Source organism: Chroicocephalus ridibundus, chromosome 13 (genome assembly GCF_963924245.1).
Source record: "Chroicocephalus ridibundus chromosome 13, bChrRid1.1, whole genome shotgun sequence".
NCBI classification, from domain to species: domain Eukaryota; kingdom Metazoa; phylum Chordata; class Aves; order Charadriiformes; family Laridae; genus Chroicocephalus; species Chroicocephalus ridibundus.
In genome coordinates, this window is record NC_086296.1 from 7424554 (window position 1) to 7442583 (window position 18030).

An 18030-nucleotide genomic window follows, 5' to 3' on the forward strand; every position below is an offset into this window, starting at 1 on the left:
AAAATACAAAATCCAAAAGATGTACTAGAGTCCTCTACGTATTATTAGGTTGGAATGAAAGAAGAATCCCTTCATGTGAAAACTAAAGGATATATATATAGACGTATGAAATACAGGAATACTGAGACAGTAACTTAAAATAACTATGGCTACACTGAGAGCTGACTAGTCCTTGCCTGCAACAGGATCCCTGGAGAACTTCCCAAATGCTTCTGCATGTGTGCATGCTAACGGTAGCCAGCCTGAACTAAGGTTCATGCTGCAGGTGATCTCAGGAATCTTGTAGAAAAGTTGTAGTGACCTCACACTGCCCTTTTTCAATCACAGGCCATCGTTACAAGGGTGTGTGGATACCTAGATATGGCCAGCTGCAGCAGGCTGTGGTCTGTCCACGCTGCAGTTAAGTGTGCCGCGAAATGCTACCTAGAAACAGGATGCCCAGAGATTTTGTTCTGGGTATTTCCCCTGGGTAGCTCAAAGCCAGGCTCGAGCGTGCGCTGCAGGTAAACAGTATGGGCAGCTCCTGAGCAGAACACCAGGCAACTCTTAGAAATGGTCTGAAGGACCAGGGAAAATCCAGTGTTGTGAATCAAAGAGTGGTGAGCCTTAAGGAAGTGATCAGCCCTCACCTAAGTCCATGCATCAGGAATCAGTGGGCTGGCTGGGAATGAGCTCTTTCCCACCTACAGCTTCCCACCTAGAGCTCTCTGATCCTACCAGCACAGTTGTGGGGCTTTTGTTGTAAAGCTACACATTTCACATCTGCTCAGAGGCTATTTAGAGAAGTGTAGGCTTCTTGATCAGGAAAACTTTCCTGACATATATTATCTCTTGGAACAGCTCTGATGTGTGCAAAAATTTATTCTCTATTTAGCGTAAGTGAAAGCACTGAGATAGTCAATCACGTGTAAAAACTTTTTCTCTGTCAGTTACTAAGCATCAGATCTAGAAATGGTGAAAATAATGGCATTTCAGGTGTCATTAATCTAAGGCATAATGGTGCCTTTAACAGCTAAATGAACGCCGTAGCTCAGGTGATTCAGGTATCTTTGCATATAATCATGCTTTCAGATAAATTACAAAGTTCAATCCAGTATGTATTCATTTTGAGATCTCCCAGAAGTGTGTAAACTACAGTTATCGCAGTTGCCTTGTATTTACCAGCTGTAAGATTTATTTAGCAGGAACTCTTCAAATGGGAATAGGCTGGACTTGAGTTATGAATTGCGAAACCCATCCATCTATCGCATTACTACCCAAAATCACTCTTTAAATGCATAGAGGTTGCATACCACTTTTGCAGAAGTGTTACAATGTCTCTACTTTGACACAGCAAGAAAACAGCAAGGAAATAAATTTAAAGTATTAGGCAGCATTAAGACTTTTCAGAGTAAGCCATCCAAATGAAAACCCATAATCAAAATAATAATTATCAGGGGAACGCATTTGCTTTCAAAGTAATCATGCAAAGTAAAGCACAGAATATGTCTTAAGTAGTAAAAAATGGTGATTTCTGTTCAGAGGTAAAAAGAAAGTCTAGCACTTGAGAATGTAAGTGCTTTGTACATGATCGCTTCTTGATGGATTTTCACAGAAATGGGCCTTCGTGTATTGTACATAAAAAAAGAGGAAAAATTGAAGCTGTTATGTGATGAATGCATCCAAAGGTGTGATGAAACTGGGATTGGGTTACTGAAGCTAGGAAGATGCCTGTCTTTCTCTTCACTTTAAAATTATTACAGCGTGGGGTTAGGTTGAAGTAATATTCTGTGAAATAGTAAGATTTTCTACACTGTGGAAAGACATTTGGAAAGTTCCAGAAAAGTTAATGTATAATTTCTAATGCAAATAATTTGTACTTTTTTTAAAAAACATTAAACTAGCAGATCATCTGGCAAATTCCTTTCATATATTCTTTTTATTTCTGATGTAGTTAAAGAAATTTAATGCGAGGGAAAGAATTTCAGCATGTCTTTTCATATTTGTTATTCAAATTAACTTATGCCTCCTGACTTTGTAGTATATTTTACCTGACATAGCTTTGTTCTTTTGATTTGGTCTCGGCTTGCCTGCGTTTTTAATTTACAGAGCGTACCTCTAAGTTTAAACTAATCTTGTCATTTTGCCATTTAATCACGTTAATTTTTTTAATGGCTTACATGCAGCATACGTGAACTCCAGTTACACTGAGTTTCATTTCTAAGGCTTTATGTGATTTTGATGGTGGACGTATTCAATGAATCTTGTTTTTTCTTTTTGGCTACGCTAATTCTGGGCTCTTCAGTCTTCATGAGCTGCACTGGACTTAACTTTAGTTGATCGGGGTCAAATCCATCTTGCAGTAGGGTTGAATCATACTTGCAAAATCATAAAAAAAAATGTAATGGAATAAGTATATTTTGGATTTTATCTCTCCGCATAGTGTTCATGGTAAGAGCAGCTGACATTTTGAATAATTCCCGTTTGTACGCTCTGAAAAAGTTGTGGATTGAAAAAAGCCTTGTGTTATATCTGCATATAAATAGCTGCATTTTCCAGTGGCTAATATGATTCACTTCATTTGCCTTCTACAGCAAAAGTAATAGTTCTTCCCTTTCCCTGTTTTCCTCTTTTCAGAAGTAACAGTTTATTCAATGAGGTCGTGCAGATGAACTTTGAAATAGCCAGTTTCAGCAGCCTTTCTGGAACGCAGCCCATCACCTGGCAGGTGGAATACCCTCGGAAGGGGACAACAGACATAACCTTGTCTGAAATCTTCATCTGCCAGAAGGATCTTGTTGGAATTGTTCCATTGGCGATGGTAAGAAACTGCTTCAGCATATTTCTCCATCTGATCTGTATGCGGTCTGAGAAAACCTATACCAGGCCTCAGATAGACTTGCAAAGGAGTGCTCTCCGTCCTGGCTCCCCATTTTATAGCTGTACAGGGCTACTTGCTAAAATCTTGCCCTCATTTAATGGTCTGTACACATCACACAGTTTCAGTTCTTATAAAGTTAACACAGAGGAAAAAGATGCTGCCACTTTGAAAATCTCTCTCAGACTTTAAATTATGAATTTCTGTCATGCATGGTTCCCTCCAGGCTACCAGCTGGTAACACAAAGCCAAGCAGATTTACCTTCCCATTTCTAATTGCCATTACATGGCCTTAACTTGCAAGCTGTAGAGCAACTTTAGAGGGCCTTGAGCACCTTCTGCTAAAGCCGAAGTAGCTTGGTCCTCACTAGACTGAGACTGATACTAATTTCACTGGCTGTTTCTCTAATAGTGTAAGAACCTGTGGTTTCAAGGAAGAAACGGAAAATAACAATAGTCTCAATGATAGATTTAAGAAAAATGAAGTATAGACTTCCGTGTAGAAAAACGCCTTGGGTTAAAATGTACTTGCTCTGTTCAGTGTCGTAGCACCAGTTTTGGGCTACCCAGCTCCCTGTGAAATCACACCCATTGCCCGTCTCACAAATGTGATTTGTGGAAGCAGTGTCTCCTTCCCTTCCTCTGTCCCAGTGAAGGTATAATTACTTCTGCAAAGCAAGGCTGGGACAGTGGGAGCACTGAGACTTAGCAGTTAGGGCCCCCTCCTGCAAGTGAACAACCTAGGATTAAATTCCTGCTGAAGTCAAGCGAACAAGAAATTTCACTGAAGTCTCCAACATCTCAGCTGCACTGTTTTTAGGTAGGCACTTTATTTTCTGTGGGATTTAGGTACACGCTGAGAACTTTTCCTATGCTCACAGGTGAGGTAGGCACTGAGCCTTTATTTTGGAAGTGCTGCTGAACCTCAAGAAAGAGAAAAGCACAAAGCTGCCAGCTACATAAGAAAGGACCAAGTGGCAATTAATAGAGGAACTGCACGTGCTACCATTAATCAATGTTAGAGCTCAGGATTTGGAAAAAGAGTTAGACATATCCATCCCACTTGTGAATTTTGCCTCTCCTGTGCAGAATCTTGGTGTTGAAATTCCAGCAGTCATTTCTTTGAACAGTATTCTGTGGTTTGCAGCAGATAATTAGATGAGTATTATTTCCTGGAAGTCCTAGTCTTCAATATATTCTTCCCCTTTGAAGAGTAAAACTGCTGCTCATATCAAATGAGGTCATGCCCAGCAATTTCCTGATCCAAAGTCTGTTAAGTCAGCAGAAAGTGCGTGCTACATTCCAGATCTGAGGGGGAAATAATTGTCCTCATTACCTGTGGAGTTGAACACGGAATAGATATTTGAGCATCTGTCTTCTAAAGACTTGGAAATGTGCGTAAAGAAGGCTTTTGTGGTCAAATTTTATTTTGAGATAGATGCCTTCCAGTACCAAATGACCGACAAATGTCTACTGGCAGACTTAACATCTTCTTGTTCATTTCTTGAAAGAATTCATCAGCTGCTTCTCTATATTCCATATCTGAGGGAATCAAGATTTTTTTTTTAATATCTCATATCAGGGTCTGATGCCTTTGCATTTGCATAGACAGTTCAAGATTTACTTGCAGACTTGTGTCTATTCTAGATCAAAATTCATTGACCTACAAGGGTTCCTTTAAGAACCAGAGGTCTAAATGAATGCATTTAGTTTTGCATAAATCATATAAGGTAAGATCTTTTATTCCCAACAGGTGTACCATTACGCACTCTGGGTTGTGCAAAGGGTTCAAACAATGAAATCGTTAAACCTTTCTCTTTGCAAAGCTTTCTTGTGTTTGTTTATCTCATTTCTGTACCTTGTGATAACACTTGGCTGGAGCCAAAATATACTGTGTTAACAGAATCCAGTTGGAGGGGATACCAATGCGAAATTGGCTTTGCTAGCAGGATATTAGTAGATAAAGGGAATTTTCAGAGTTTTCTGTTAGCTGACACTGCATATCCAGCCAGGGTGCTTTCTTCATTTAGGCATTAATCTCTAGCTGAGCTAATTACCTGGCAGGTCTCCTGTTCAGAAACAAGAGTCACGCTGAAAAGAGAGAGGGTGATACTCTATCTGCTGAGAAGTCGGAGCATGCTCTTTATCTCAACTACACACTGTAAAGCAACAGCGCGTAGCTGCACACAGAAATTGGATCTCAATGTTTATCAGCAAGTATGTTTCATAATCCTCTGGAGGGTAAAGTTGATTTTGCTGATTTAAGCATGGAGTGTTCCTACAGCAAAACTGCTAACATCAAAAGTAAAATCTGTCATTACAAATTTCTAAAGGTGGCCAAAAAAAGGGAAAGAAGGAGCTGCCAAAAGATACTGTACTGGATTAGGACATAGGATCCGATCGAGTGTCTGCCATTGGTCTGATGGGCATGCTAGTCAGTCCTTCGAAGATGGATTCAGCAAACTTTTGCTGGTTTAACATAAAGGTTGTCTCTGACTCACAGGGTAAAGCATGTCTCATGTGAGCCATTCCAAACTTACGAAGCGAGAAAGATCATGTATCTTTTATTGCCCTATGCCTGATTATGTTACAAAAAAGTAGTACGATGAAAAACAAGTGGGGCTTCAAAAGGTTAGTGCAATTGTGTTGCTGCAGTATTTGGGCATGATAGAGATTAAAGGATTGACATTGTCAGTAAGAACTGAACCTGGAATTTTAAAAGAGCTTTATAGGACTTGGGTCAGTGGAGCAAGTGGTAGGATACAGTTGCTGAAAAACCAATGGAAATTCATCATACAGTCAAAAGAGAGGGATTTAGTACGATCCATATTCTGTGTGCCTAACTACGGGGCTAAATAGTGTTAAGTAAGAAACAAGTAAGAAACACCACCACCACAGTGGTGCTGCTACGGTGAACACTACACTGAAAGAAAAGGAGCAAGAGATATCAAAACTACTGGGCTAAAAATCAGCTAAAAGTAGTAACTTTTTCCCAGAAAAAAATGAGATGGAAATTTGAGATAAGTATGTTTTTTTCCTGAGATCAGAAGTTAATCAATCTGAGTAATTTTGGAGGACATTTCACCCTTCAAGGTATTTAGAGAAAAAAATGAGACAGAAAATTTAGGAAAATGTATTTCTAACTGGTTCTGTTGCTTTCAGGAAATATATCCCACTGTCTGCTGACAGGAAAAATCTACCCCAAAGATTTAATCTTCCAGCAGAGAAAGTCTACTGTCTATGTTGTGCCCTCATCTAGCATTTCTGATTTCGTGTTACTTGTTGCAGGATCAATTAGAAAAATGCTTTCATAGAAGCTTAATTAATTATCTGCTAAACTGCTTTTGAAAACGTCCTCAATTAATCACAAGTAACCTCAGAACTTTCCAATTAAGGTGTACGAGGTTGCTTAACTTACTTCCCACATTGTCCTCAAATTTCTATCCTGTCATGTGCAAATGCAGCCAACTATATTGCTTTTACCACTTGACTAGTTTAAAAAACAAAACCAAAATGGTTCACATTTGTAGGACGCACACACACACACACACACAAATCCTACTGAAGAAGTCCGTATGTTTGTGTTCAACATGGGACCATGTTTTAGGAAATTTAGCAAGATTTCTTTTCATGCTTTAAATGGATAATACGTATTTTTAATACCATTAAATTTTGCTTTGGCCTAAATCAAGGTAGAAGACCTGCGTAAGGCACATCGGTGTTAAAGGAGGAGGACTCCTTCCTGGGAGGTGGATTGGCAAATCAATGGTTTAACATTTATGCAAGACCATCTGGGTCTCTGGGTACAAAACTGAAGTAGTAGTCCTTCAATAGCAGGAAAAACTCGCGCTGAATTAGTTCATCTCTAACTGTGACTTGCATGAAAGCCAGATATTTAAAGTCCTGAAGTGTAAACGCAATGTCAGGAGTCTAATCTGAGAGTGCAAGTCAGAATTTACTCTAAAAAGACATTTGTCACCATGGGAAGCCATGTAACTTGCTCATCCGTGCATATTTCCTCTTTAAAATAGCACTAATACAAAGTTTTCAGTGGGTCTTTCAGGCTTAATTCATCAGGCTCTATAATCCATTGGTAACTGCTTGCACGCAAATCAAAGCTGGAACGGCTCTCGGGCATTTCTTAAAAGTTGCTGGTGTTTCACAGCTCACGTGCTCAGAAGTTCGTCTTTTCTCCCCAGCTCTATCAGTGGGTCTAATAAAAGATATAGGCTGTCTCTACACGTCCTGCCTCTCTACTGATGTTGTTTCATTAGGAAGTGCTTGTGTTGCGTGTGCCTTTCTTTACATTCAGAACTCGATGTATTGACAGTTCTGCTGCAGAAGTAAGTGAACGGACATCTAAGATGCAGAGCTGTGACTCAGCCAAAAACACTTTTTGACATTTTTATGGTTATGCTTGTTAACTTGCTTTCCATTAAAACACAGATGATGGAAAATTTAGCTCCCAAAGCAATGTTTGTTTTATGTACACATTTATGTATGCCATTCCCTAAGGTAAAGATTTTTTAAGCTATTTCATTGTAATGACGTCCCTGTAATACCATTTTAAAATATGTACCTAAATAAATGGAGTTTTCATCACTGCACAGTCTGTGCCTTCACACCATAAAGCTCTATCTGTTTCAAGGTCACAGAAGTGCAGAATTCTCACTCCTCTTAATCTTTCAGTCTTGAATGAAGCGGGGGGCACCAGGCACTGAGGAGCTTTCCAGAGGATAAACTCTGAGGCTACATAAACACATCCATTTCCTGATTTGCTTATCACAAACAAAGGAACAGATAATCTACGTATCAAACTTTTCAGGTGACAGGTATTATCTCAGATAATTTAATTATGAATCACATCAGGTAAACAGTGTGACTTGAAGGAAATTTATTTGACATAAAACTGTCCTGTTACTATTTGTAATACTAACTGGGACAACCTAAATCAACTGTGAAGCCCTAAATAATACCATGAAGTCAAGAGTTGTTAGAGTTCAGTTACAAGACTGAGTGCTCTGCGTGAAAGACCAGAGTTACAACCTTCTGATCTTAAGGAGAAGCAGTAACCGAGATCACTTATATACCTACAATTACCATCGTGGCAGGTTACAATTGTCTAAACAAGGATAGCATTCCTTCCTTTAGATTTATGGTGGATATAATTTCACTAAAGTTTATGTCATTGCTCTATATTTGTACCAGATGAACTCAGGAGCCCACATACCTACTTATAAATTGGCCGTGTCACATAGTGCGTAGAGCTGTGACTAGCAATGCATATCGATTAATCTTATCTGTTAAGAACTGGCTTTTTTGTTGTCTGCCCATCAGGAAACAAAAGCAGAAAGAGGATGAACTGTTGTTCATTGATCTTAAATTGGTCAGAAGATGCAGACAACATAAAGAATTCAAAATGGCTCAACTTAACAGTGCCTTTTTAAGTCCAAGTCATCATTTCTACAAGCCCTGCACTTTTGCCTCTAGCTTCTGTTTTCCTTTTCTTTCCTGCAATCACGTTCAGTCCTACCTTTTGCAGGAAATGAGAATGGATCAATAAGGCTATCTCAGCTGGCTGGAATTAATTTTTCCATTGGGCCGAGGTGTATGTCATTTTCTATGCAGCACAACAGTATGTATAATTTCCTCTTCCAGCATCCCTTATATCTGACAGTGCTATTGAATGGATTACTTTGAGATTTTTAAAATGCTGAAGAGAGAGGGGGTCAGCTAGCTTCCAGATTTCTCAAGTGTTCTGTAGAAGATGTCTGCCATATAGAGAACTTTTGGATTTCTTTGCTAATTTTCCTGCCTGTATGAGAGAGATGTCAATATGAAGCTTAATATGTATGCTTCTCAGCCTTGACAAAAAAACGCAGAACAACGAGAATGTGCGGTGAGACAGCCAACGACTCAATTATCGGATGCTCGGTGTTGTGGCAATACCTAAATGCTCCCCTGGAAGAGGAGTGTCTCACAGCACTAAATGCTGCACAGAATTCTCAGTCCACAAGCCAAGCTGGTGAAAGTCAAGGTGTTGTTCAAGGTTGGATGAAACTGAGCTCCCTGAATGGGAAAGGAGGGACAGCACAGCTGACACCGGGATGTAGGATCACACTTTTGTTCTAACATTGTGGGCACAGGGATTCGAGATCCTCCAGACAGCCCATGCTTGATGCCGATCATCTGTGCATGTTAGAAGTGTACTACGCGGGCTTTCTTCTGACAGCGTGGCACAGTGCCGGGCTGCATGGCGATACCCTGGTGCTTCTGCACTGATTCTCAGCGTTGCAAGTTAGCCTGAGTCATGTCCACATTCTGCTGCAGATAATTTTGTTACTGGTTCATGGTGCTGCGTTGTGTAACATGTGAAGTCTGGAGATTCTTTTGTTGTTGTGATTTATTGGGCAGGATTTGGGGACTGCTTTAAGTACTGGTTCAGGTTTGTGATACTGCTCCATCAGAAGAAGACATCTTAAATAGGAGTTTATATTTGAAATGACAGCTGATTAAAATTCTGATTGTTTAACATAACCACAAAGGCAATTTCACAGCTGCCACACACATGTAAGCAGAGACCATGCAGAGCCATAATAATGAGCCAGCAGCGAGGGAGCTCTGGGCCCAGATGATAAGTGCTTTAGAAGGACATTCCAGGGCTGTGTGTTTTGATGCTGTAGCTACCAAGGTCTGTATGCACCCTGTGCCCTCCCCTGCTCCTTCACTGCCAGATCAGATGGAGGATGGCAGAGAAGCGCTTTTCAGCAAGAGCAGGAGACCAATTTCAGAGGCTGATATTCTGCAAAAGTTTGCAGCTGAAACAGAACTGGAATTTAAAGGCAGAGAAGTTACTAATTTGTAAGACTGTAGTGTGCGTTAAGCAATTCAGACTTTGACCAGGGTTCACCCATGGACAGCAATGGGAGGCAAATGCTATGCCTGATTCTGCTTTGCAATTCTGCTGCAAGGGATTTGAAAGAAATGGATGGGGAGATGGAAGAACATTGCATGAGCTTGTTCATGAGGTGCTGGCAATTGAACTCAGCAGTCTCAATTGCTAGATTATGCCCTCTCCTGTGGAAGTTCATATACTAGTTCATATAAAGTAGTGCTCTCTCATTAGCTTTAGCTATCAGTTGTCCTGACTTAACTGATAAATACAAGTCCAGCCACTGCCCAAACTTATTCCAGACAACAAACATTTGTGGTTTACCCTAGAGAGTAAACGATCTCCACCTTCTCATGCTGTCACTTAAAAAAGGTGCCAGGCTGAACCGTGACTGCCAGAGAGACCAGGTATGATTCAAACACAGCAATTGCTCAGCCAGCTTGAGCATTAAGTGGGATAGCTGTGACCTATACCAAAAAATAGGAACAATTTCTCTTAATTGGCAAGTTCTAATGATGATTTTGATCTGTAAAAAGAGCTTTAATATTTCTGGGGAATACCTCATTCTTCACAATCAGGTGAAATACTCACCTAGCAGAATTATGAATTGTTTAGGCTGGAATCTAATGAGGTCCTGAGGTGCTCCAGCTTGGACAGTGAGACAATCTAGACAACAAGGAGATGCTTTACTATAATGTAAGATAATGAGTGAGCATGGAGAAAAAATATCACCAGGACTTTTATAAGCCGTAGTGTTATAATGAGCTATCCCAAGTATTGAAAAACCCAGCAACTTTTCACCTGCGATCTGCTGTTAGATGAATGTTTGCCTTACCCTGCTTTCAGTTTACACTTCATTATCCAGCCAGACTCTCCTCACTGAGGATGTTTGTCATGGAATTCATTAAGAACTGTACTTCAAACTCAGTAGTTCTGCTTGAGGGAGATAAAATACTAAAAGCTAGGACAGGGAGAAAGACTAGCGCCACGCTTCTGGCTCTGGCTCTGGCTCTGTGCCTGGGCAACAGCTGCTGCAAAGGCATGGGGAGCAGCGGCAGCAATGGCATTTGATCTATTCGTAATCCCACCGTCAACAGGGTACCAAGACAGCACCAAAGCTGGGGCTACTACCAAAATCTGCTTTGCTAAGCTGGAGGGGCTGTATGCAGAGGTCTTCCTGCAAGGCCTGAGCTCTCCAGATAGATGCACATGTGCTAAATGAATCAACAGGGCCAAACTTCTGCACTGTGGCAGTGGCCCCATTGCTGTGGTGTGGTAAACTGCGGGGCCTGGCACTGTAAATCCACACGGACGCTGAACATATCCACAGTGGTTTTCCCCTCAGAAACAAATCTTGCCTAATATTTAAAGCACCAGCACCATAGCATGAGCATCAGCAAGGCAGCACACTGGTGAGAGAGGGAATTTCAGCAAGCAAATGGAAACAAAAGTAACACTGACATTAATTTTAATCAGGTCCTAGCCATCTGATTTGTCCTCTGTACTTTTTTTCTCTAGCAAAGCTGATTGTCTTTCTGCAAGATTTGTTACCTCACAGAACAATAATATAGGCTGTAATGATGTAATTTATTGCTGCAATTTGCTTTTGGAAATCCTCTATTAGTGAAAAATAGCAACAGTGCAGTTTCATTAATTACAGTAGTTGAATATTGAATGCTGACTGTCACTATCAGGATTAGTGACTCTGTTGTACTCTGCTCTCCAAGGCCCTATAGGACCAGAGCTCTGCATGTTCTGGAGGTTGTGAAATGAGTATTTTGATTAAACTAAATAAGTGTAAAAAATATAATTCAAGTTCACTGGGGAGTTTGGGAAAATGATAGAGGGAAATATTAGCCTGTAAATTCAGTATTGAAAAACACACCAGTGTGTTACTGCACCACATAACGTGCTTGTGTGTGGTATGGTTCTGCAGCAGAGCCCATTTATCTGTACCTTCTGCCCCCAAACGACCTCTGACAGTTCAAACCTTCAGTTTCATTATTGAGTTTTATTCTCAATATGCCATTCCAGGGAGAACTACTTTATCTCTTTTTTTCCTTAATGTGGAAATTTTTTACCTTGGCATAACACTTTTATTTCCATTTGCATAAACCAGATTTTACCAGGATGTAGCTGGGGAAAGAGCATGTGGGCAAAATCACCTTGTGTGATTTAAAGGTGAATTCCCTTCCTTTTGTGTTCTGAAACAGTGCACAAAGGAGTGAAATCCAAAAGGCTCGCTATAACCTCTTTGTGATCTTGAGTTCTCGTTCTGGAGAGCTAACAGAAGGTAGAAGGCCTCCTGCTGCATATATTATGTCAACAGCAGAAACCAAAGCGATCAGTCTAAGACCTGGATGTACTTTGGAATCATTCTGTATAGGCTACTACGTGCCTGTGCACCAATACCAAGAAGTTTTTATATGGCTTGAAGCTTCTCTTGAGCCAGCAGAGAAGACTATGTTTTAAATTCTGGATCTGGGACAAAACGTCAATTGCAAGCATTGAAAAGCAGTGACTAACAGTGGGGCTGCCAGCTGGCACGAGGTGTCCTGCGGCATATGTTTTAAGAATGCCTGGAAGCTTCAGGAGTGAGCTTGGGGTGGTAATAAATAAGTCATTCAAGACTCAGTGATTCCTCCTCACTGCTCTTACCTCATTCAAATTAGGGACTACTCATTAAGCACTGGGAGACTCTGATATGCAAAAATAGGGATTGTCTGATGGACCGGGAGCCGCATGTCTGCAGTTAGTTTCTGCCTCTTTTGGATCTTTGGCAGCATTCTGGTCCACAACACTTTGCGCATCTTTAAAATGGACACAGTGGTTAATATTTCCTCTGTTACAATGTAAGTGTCTGGCTTACAGGATCGTTCTATACTGCTGATTCTTTATAAAGGAAAATTCCCTGCTCAAACATCGAGGCCAGGCTCCCCTACTCAGTACTGGCAATGTTGGTCTAGTCCTGAAGAGTAAAAATATAAGCGAAGCGAGGTTTGTGGCTAGAGGTGATGTCTTTTAGTAGGCCATCCAACAGAGTTAGAAAAATCAGCCGAGCTTTCAAGCATGCAAATCTTTTTTTAAAGCCTCTTTCAGTGTTGTAAGTTGCTGTGAGATGCTCAGATAAAGATAATGGTCACCGTGGTTGCTCCAGGTTATGCTAACAAATAAAGTACTGCTTTAAACAAATGGATTTGATCCCTTTGTCCTTCATATCAGTGACTTATACAATGATCATAGTGACCTATTTCAAGGGTGCTCCTCTAGCCATGAGCCTCTAGCCAGCATGATCTTGAAAAGCAACCCCTGAAGGTAAAACATGTTTTTGCTTGAGTAAGGAGGAAATAATTGCATCTGTGATTATACATTCTTTGTATATTTACTTTGCCTCCTTCTACATGTATGCTGGGTTTAGTTCCTATATATTTTAAGGCCCACTAGTCTACTAGACGTATATCTATCTGATCAATAATTTAATTTTCCTGTGTCACACTCTCATCTTTTTAACTGTAGTAAGTTTCTGATGTCTGTACAATATCTGCTCTCATTAATGCAATAATCTTGTTCCTGCCCTCTGTGTGCTTTGCTTACGTGGACCTGCTATGAAGTCAGTGAAATCAATAAACTATTTGAAAAGAAAAAATAATCTAGGGGCAAGGATAGGAAATAATAATGACTATTTTCTGCATTTTTATTACTACTTTTTCATAGCAGTTTCATAAGAACCTCTATTGTGTCTTCCTTACAGATTTTGCTTATCGAAAATTAAAACTGTACAGCCAAAATAAGAAAAAAAGCAAGTGGAAATGTTCTCTTGCTGATTTCAAAATAGACTGAATTAAATTGAAATAATTTAGCAGAAGCTGCCTGCTTCACTTCCACTGTGGTTTAAGTAGAGTTCTGACATCCACAAACTTGAGCCAAGTGCTCCTGCGCACTCCACAGACAAAAATCGAGGACCTTAAGGAACTTGTAGAAGATGAACGCTGCCTGTTAGAAGGAGAAAGTTAACTCATTAATAATGCATGACATATTAATCTACACAAATAAAACAAGTTCACAACCCTCCACAGCGGCCATAAAAATCATCCATGTATCATGCAGTACCTCAGTTACTTAAAACAAGAAATTGTCCTTGGGACTTAATCCTTGAAGTCCATAAAGCATTTAAAATTCCTTCACCCTACCTGTCGCCCCACACTGTGATGAGTACTCTGCCCTTCCCTTGAAACAATTGGGCTAAATAAGATTTTATCTCAATTTTCCAAACTGTACCATTTATTCATCATCAGTGTGGCTTGTATCACTATATAAAACTTGGCTCATATTCAGTAGAATCTGGGGGGTCCACTTGACATTCCAGGAGTGGGTTATAGTAGGCACCGTATTTTCATTGACTATAAAGGAGTTTTTACTTCCACTGTAAACAAATGGAGTAAGGACAGTAGCCCCTCTGTAAATGGGGAGCTGAAGCACAAAGACAGATGGGAAACTTAACTTGCACAGGTTAATTCAAAGAGAAGAAAGAAGGAGGTCATCCAGGTGCCTACACATAGGTCTGTAATACGATTAAAGATGCCTTAGAGTCTGAGCCATCCATCCAGGACTAGCAGGTATGACACAGGACCTACAGGAGACCTGTGCCCTTATGGAAGAGCATCTGGAGGCCGGGCATGATACCTAAGAGCATGTAACTGTCACGCAGTTCTTAGGCGCTTCAGTCTTTTCCCAGAGCTGCAGATTGTGAATTGGATCTGTCGTGAAGCATGTCCACAAAAATGCCATCTTTTTTTTGTCTGTAACTGTGTGGATATCAAGAGTGTGTAGTTTAATTTCTCAAACTGCACTTCCTTGACAGCTTTTCCTGCTACTGCTGAACAATGCAGCACTACAAACCGAAGAAAATAAAAAGTGTACATAAGTATTTGTAAACATCAGGCCCTCACTGTACGGCTTATTTAAGCTTTTCTTGACTCCCATCATTCAGAAACCACATTGAGATTTCCATCATTGCTGCCCAGCATGACTTTGGGTTACTGTTGTACTCCATGTCTCTACAGGCTCCACCCATGTCAGTGATGATGCTGGTTTCATATCAACTACAGTGAACATCTGCAACATGCTAAGGGATAAACTCGCAACAACAGAAATATCACTGCGATCCAGATCATCACTAACTGGCGGAAAAACCCTTATATCTGTCATGTCTTATTAGCATAACAGCCAATTAAATCAATCAGGTTTTTTATGAGGAGTAGGACCCCAGTCCTTTAGGTGGAAGTCAGAAGAGGTTTACAGAAGTGCTTGGGTCTGACTCGAGGAAAGCACATTAGGAGGACTCTTTAGGATTTACTCCATAATGCTAGATAGAATGGACCTCGCCTTTACTGAAGCCACTGGCAAAATCACTCTTGATTTCAGTTGGGTCAGGTTTTAAAAAATTATGTTTGCAAAATATTTACGGTAAGAAATATCTGGGATAGAAATATGTTTATATATAAAATGAGAAGTACTGCCTCTATCTGCCGATAATCAAGTATGTGGCTTCTATTAACAAGGAATGCCTCATAATCATGTTTCCATTATAGTTGTATATGTATTTGTGTGCATATAGATTACTCACATATATACGTGTACTGTGTAATTGCGTGTGCATCCATGCATGTGTCCTAATAAGCTTGTATATTTTCAATCTCCAACTGTCTATTGATTACAGCTATTACAGCAATATTATTGTAGATATATAGCCAACTATATAACAGGGCCGCAGGTTTAATTGAAATGAACATGGGAAGAATTTCAAATTGCTAATGAAAATTGCCTCTTTACTGCCAGCTATATTCCCACGGTTGTCACAGACTGGAGACATCATCAGAGCTGTGCTGGTTCTGCTTAACGGTGGAGCAAACCCAATTTAACTGGGGGTCCGTTTCCAAATAACTTCCTCAGACTCGTGAAAAAGGAAAGTAAATGACTGACAGATCTTGAGCCCAGAAAATACCCTTAAAATGACAAATTTCACATATTAGTCTTTTTGTAACAAAAGAGAACTGTAAGCCATGAAATTATTTCAGCAAGAAGATATTGTATAGCTCCATCCATGGCTGCTTAAGCATCCATGAACTATTCCATTATAAGATCACCAGGTGGCTATTGCCTTTCTCTCCCATTCAGGCTTTACCAATATTCCCACTCCCATCTGTGATAAACTTAATAGGACCATTCAGCAATGCAGAAAACATGAGAGGTGTTCATCATAGCTCAAGGCTTCCTCAGACAATTATTCCTTAGATGTTTGAGTAAATGAAAAGCTATTTTTGTGATTAGAAAGGATAGAATGTGTTGCAGTTTCTGAGGCCGTTTTATTGGCATAGCTTTTGGAATCTGTAACAAATATTTATCCTTTCCTGGGAATGTTGTAAGGAGCTACAGTCACTGAACTGATGCTCTTAATGTGTTTCTCTCAACTCTTATTTTCCAAGCACGTGGCCACTTTTCTAAGAGTGCTTGTTAGATAAAAAATTGTATGTGTAAATACTTATTATAGATGTTGTCATATGCCTAATATAGATGAAATATGTATAATTTATGCACTGCATAAATGTATAACAACATAAGGTTTCAACAGAACTTAGGACAGTTTATTGCTTTTATTCATCAGGCGTAAGTGTATTCATAAGTGTATTCATAAGTATCCGGATGTATACTTATATTCATAAATAGCAATGCTCTGAAACAACAGCAGTGAAGGTTCTCAAGTATGTCGGTCTCCGAATAAGGGCTTTTAACCTGTCACTTCACAGCTTTTCATCTGTTTGTATTTTCTATGCTCAAAATAACCAATGATGATGCTGGAGTTGGAATATTTCAGCTAATCACTCACATTTCAACCCATAACTACACCTTTTTCTCTCCAGATAATGTGTTTGCTGTGTAAGTGCTTTCATTTCTAAGTCAATTTAGCAAAATACTGAAAGTAGGGGATGAAATTTCACGAGGAGGAGCAGGTAGTTTCCTGTGTTACACATACGTATCTTTTAAAAAATCAGTTTTTTTGTTTCACTTACGCCTAAGTATAGAGAAATAAAATGTGGGCTTCTGCTTCCTGTCTTTTCCAGTCACCTTTACATCCTATTCTGTATTTCAAGTGGGTATAGAAAGATGAAATGTGGGCTTCTGCTTCCCATCTCCTGCAGTTGTCCTTAAAACTTATTTTACATTTTAAGTGGTTCCAGAATCCTTTCCTTTGAAGTCATTTTCAGTTACAGACTCTTCCTCCGCGCAGCAGGAAATGCCATCTTTCTTTGAAAATGCATATTGGCCACTGGATCCTGACATATCTGTTCTAGTCAACAGGAAATAGAGACAGCTTTAGCATAACACTTGGTTTTTTACTGAGCTGCACCTAATTGAATTTAGTGTTGCAGCTCCTACAAAATAGAGAGGCGTCCAGCCAGAGGCTCGGTCGCTGTTTGGTGCACGTTGATTATGATAGACACTTAAAAAAGACAAACCATGCACATTTACAGCTTTTAAGATGGCAAAGAAAGACACAATCAAGCATGAAAATGTTTGGTTGATTTTATTTCGTGTCCTTATTAATTTGCGTTTTCCATCACTTAGGGGGCTAGATTATCTAATGAGATCATCTTGTCCAAGTAATTTAGGGTGGCAGGGAAGCTTTGAACTTATTTCTTGAGGACTTGATTCATTAAAAAAAAGTGTTGAATGCAAGTGTAATCCATTGTCATGCGTGAGCTAGGCATGTTACTCTCTGCCTGATTCAAGCAGTGTAAGAGTTCTTGTGACTGTTCTCGCTGGTCTGCAGTCTTGGGGGAATCTGTCTGACTTCTCTTCGCTTGCAGAAGGTTTGCTGGTTGTGGATGCTGGTGGCAACGCCTCTCCAGCATATTTGGTAATTCGTTTGGTCCCTCACAATTTAGGTATCCGGATCTTCTAAGCTCCTCCAAAGGTGCAGTTTCTCCAAGGAGTCAGTAATCATTGCTTTAACCGCATCTGTGCTCTCTGAGGGAAGAGGACCAGACCTTACTCCTTCTACCTTGCTTTACGTTAGGTAAAGACAAGCTTTAAGATAGCACAAAACAAGGGGTTTATATATAAAAAAATTAAAAGAGCCATAAAGGCTCAAATCAAAACCCATTTAGCCGAAGTGGTATTTGAGGGTCCATACTTTATAAATAAAAGTAACTTGATTTTTTGGTTTTGTTTTGTTATAACACTGGGGCTGTATGTTCCCCCAAATATTACTGGAAGATAA

The 18030-nt window shown here is 39.9% G+C and overlaps 1 protein-coding gene across 1 annotated transcript in view; it reads left to right on the top strand.

The window, feature by feature from the left end:
* Positions 1 to 18030, top strand: part of TMEM132C (transmembrane protein 132C) — a 224247-nt gene that overhangs the window by 165057 nt on the left and 41160 nt on the right. The window contains exon 4 of the mRNA XM_063351452.1: positions 2617 to 2800. Within this exon, the coding sequence (XP_063207522.1) occupies positions 2617 to 2800 (184 nt within the window). The remainder of the gene's footprint in view (positions 1 to 2616; positions 2801 to 18030) is intronic.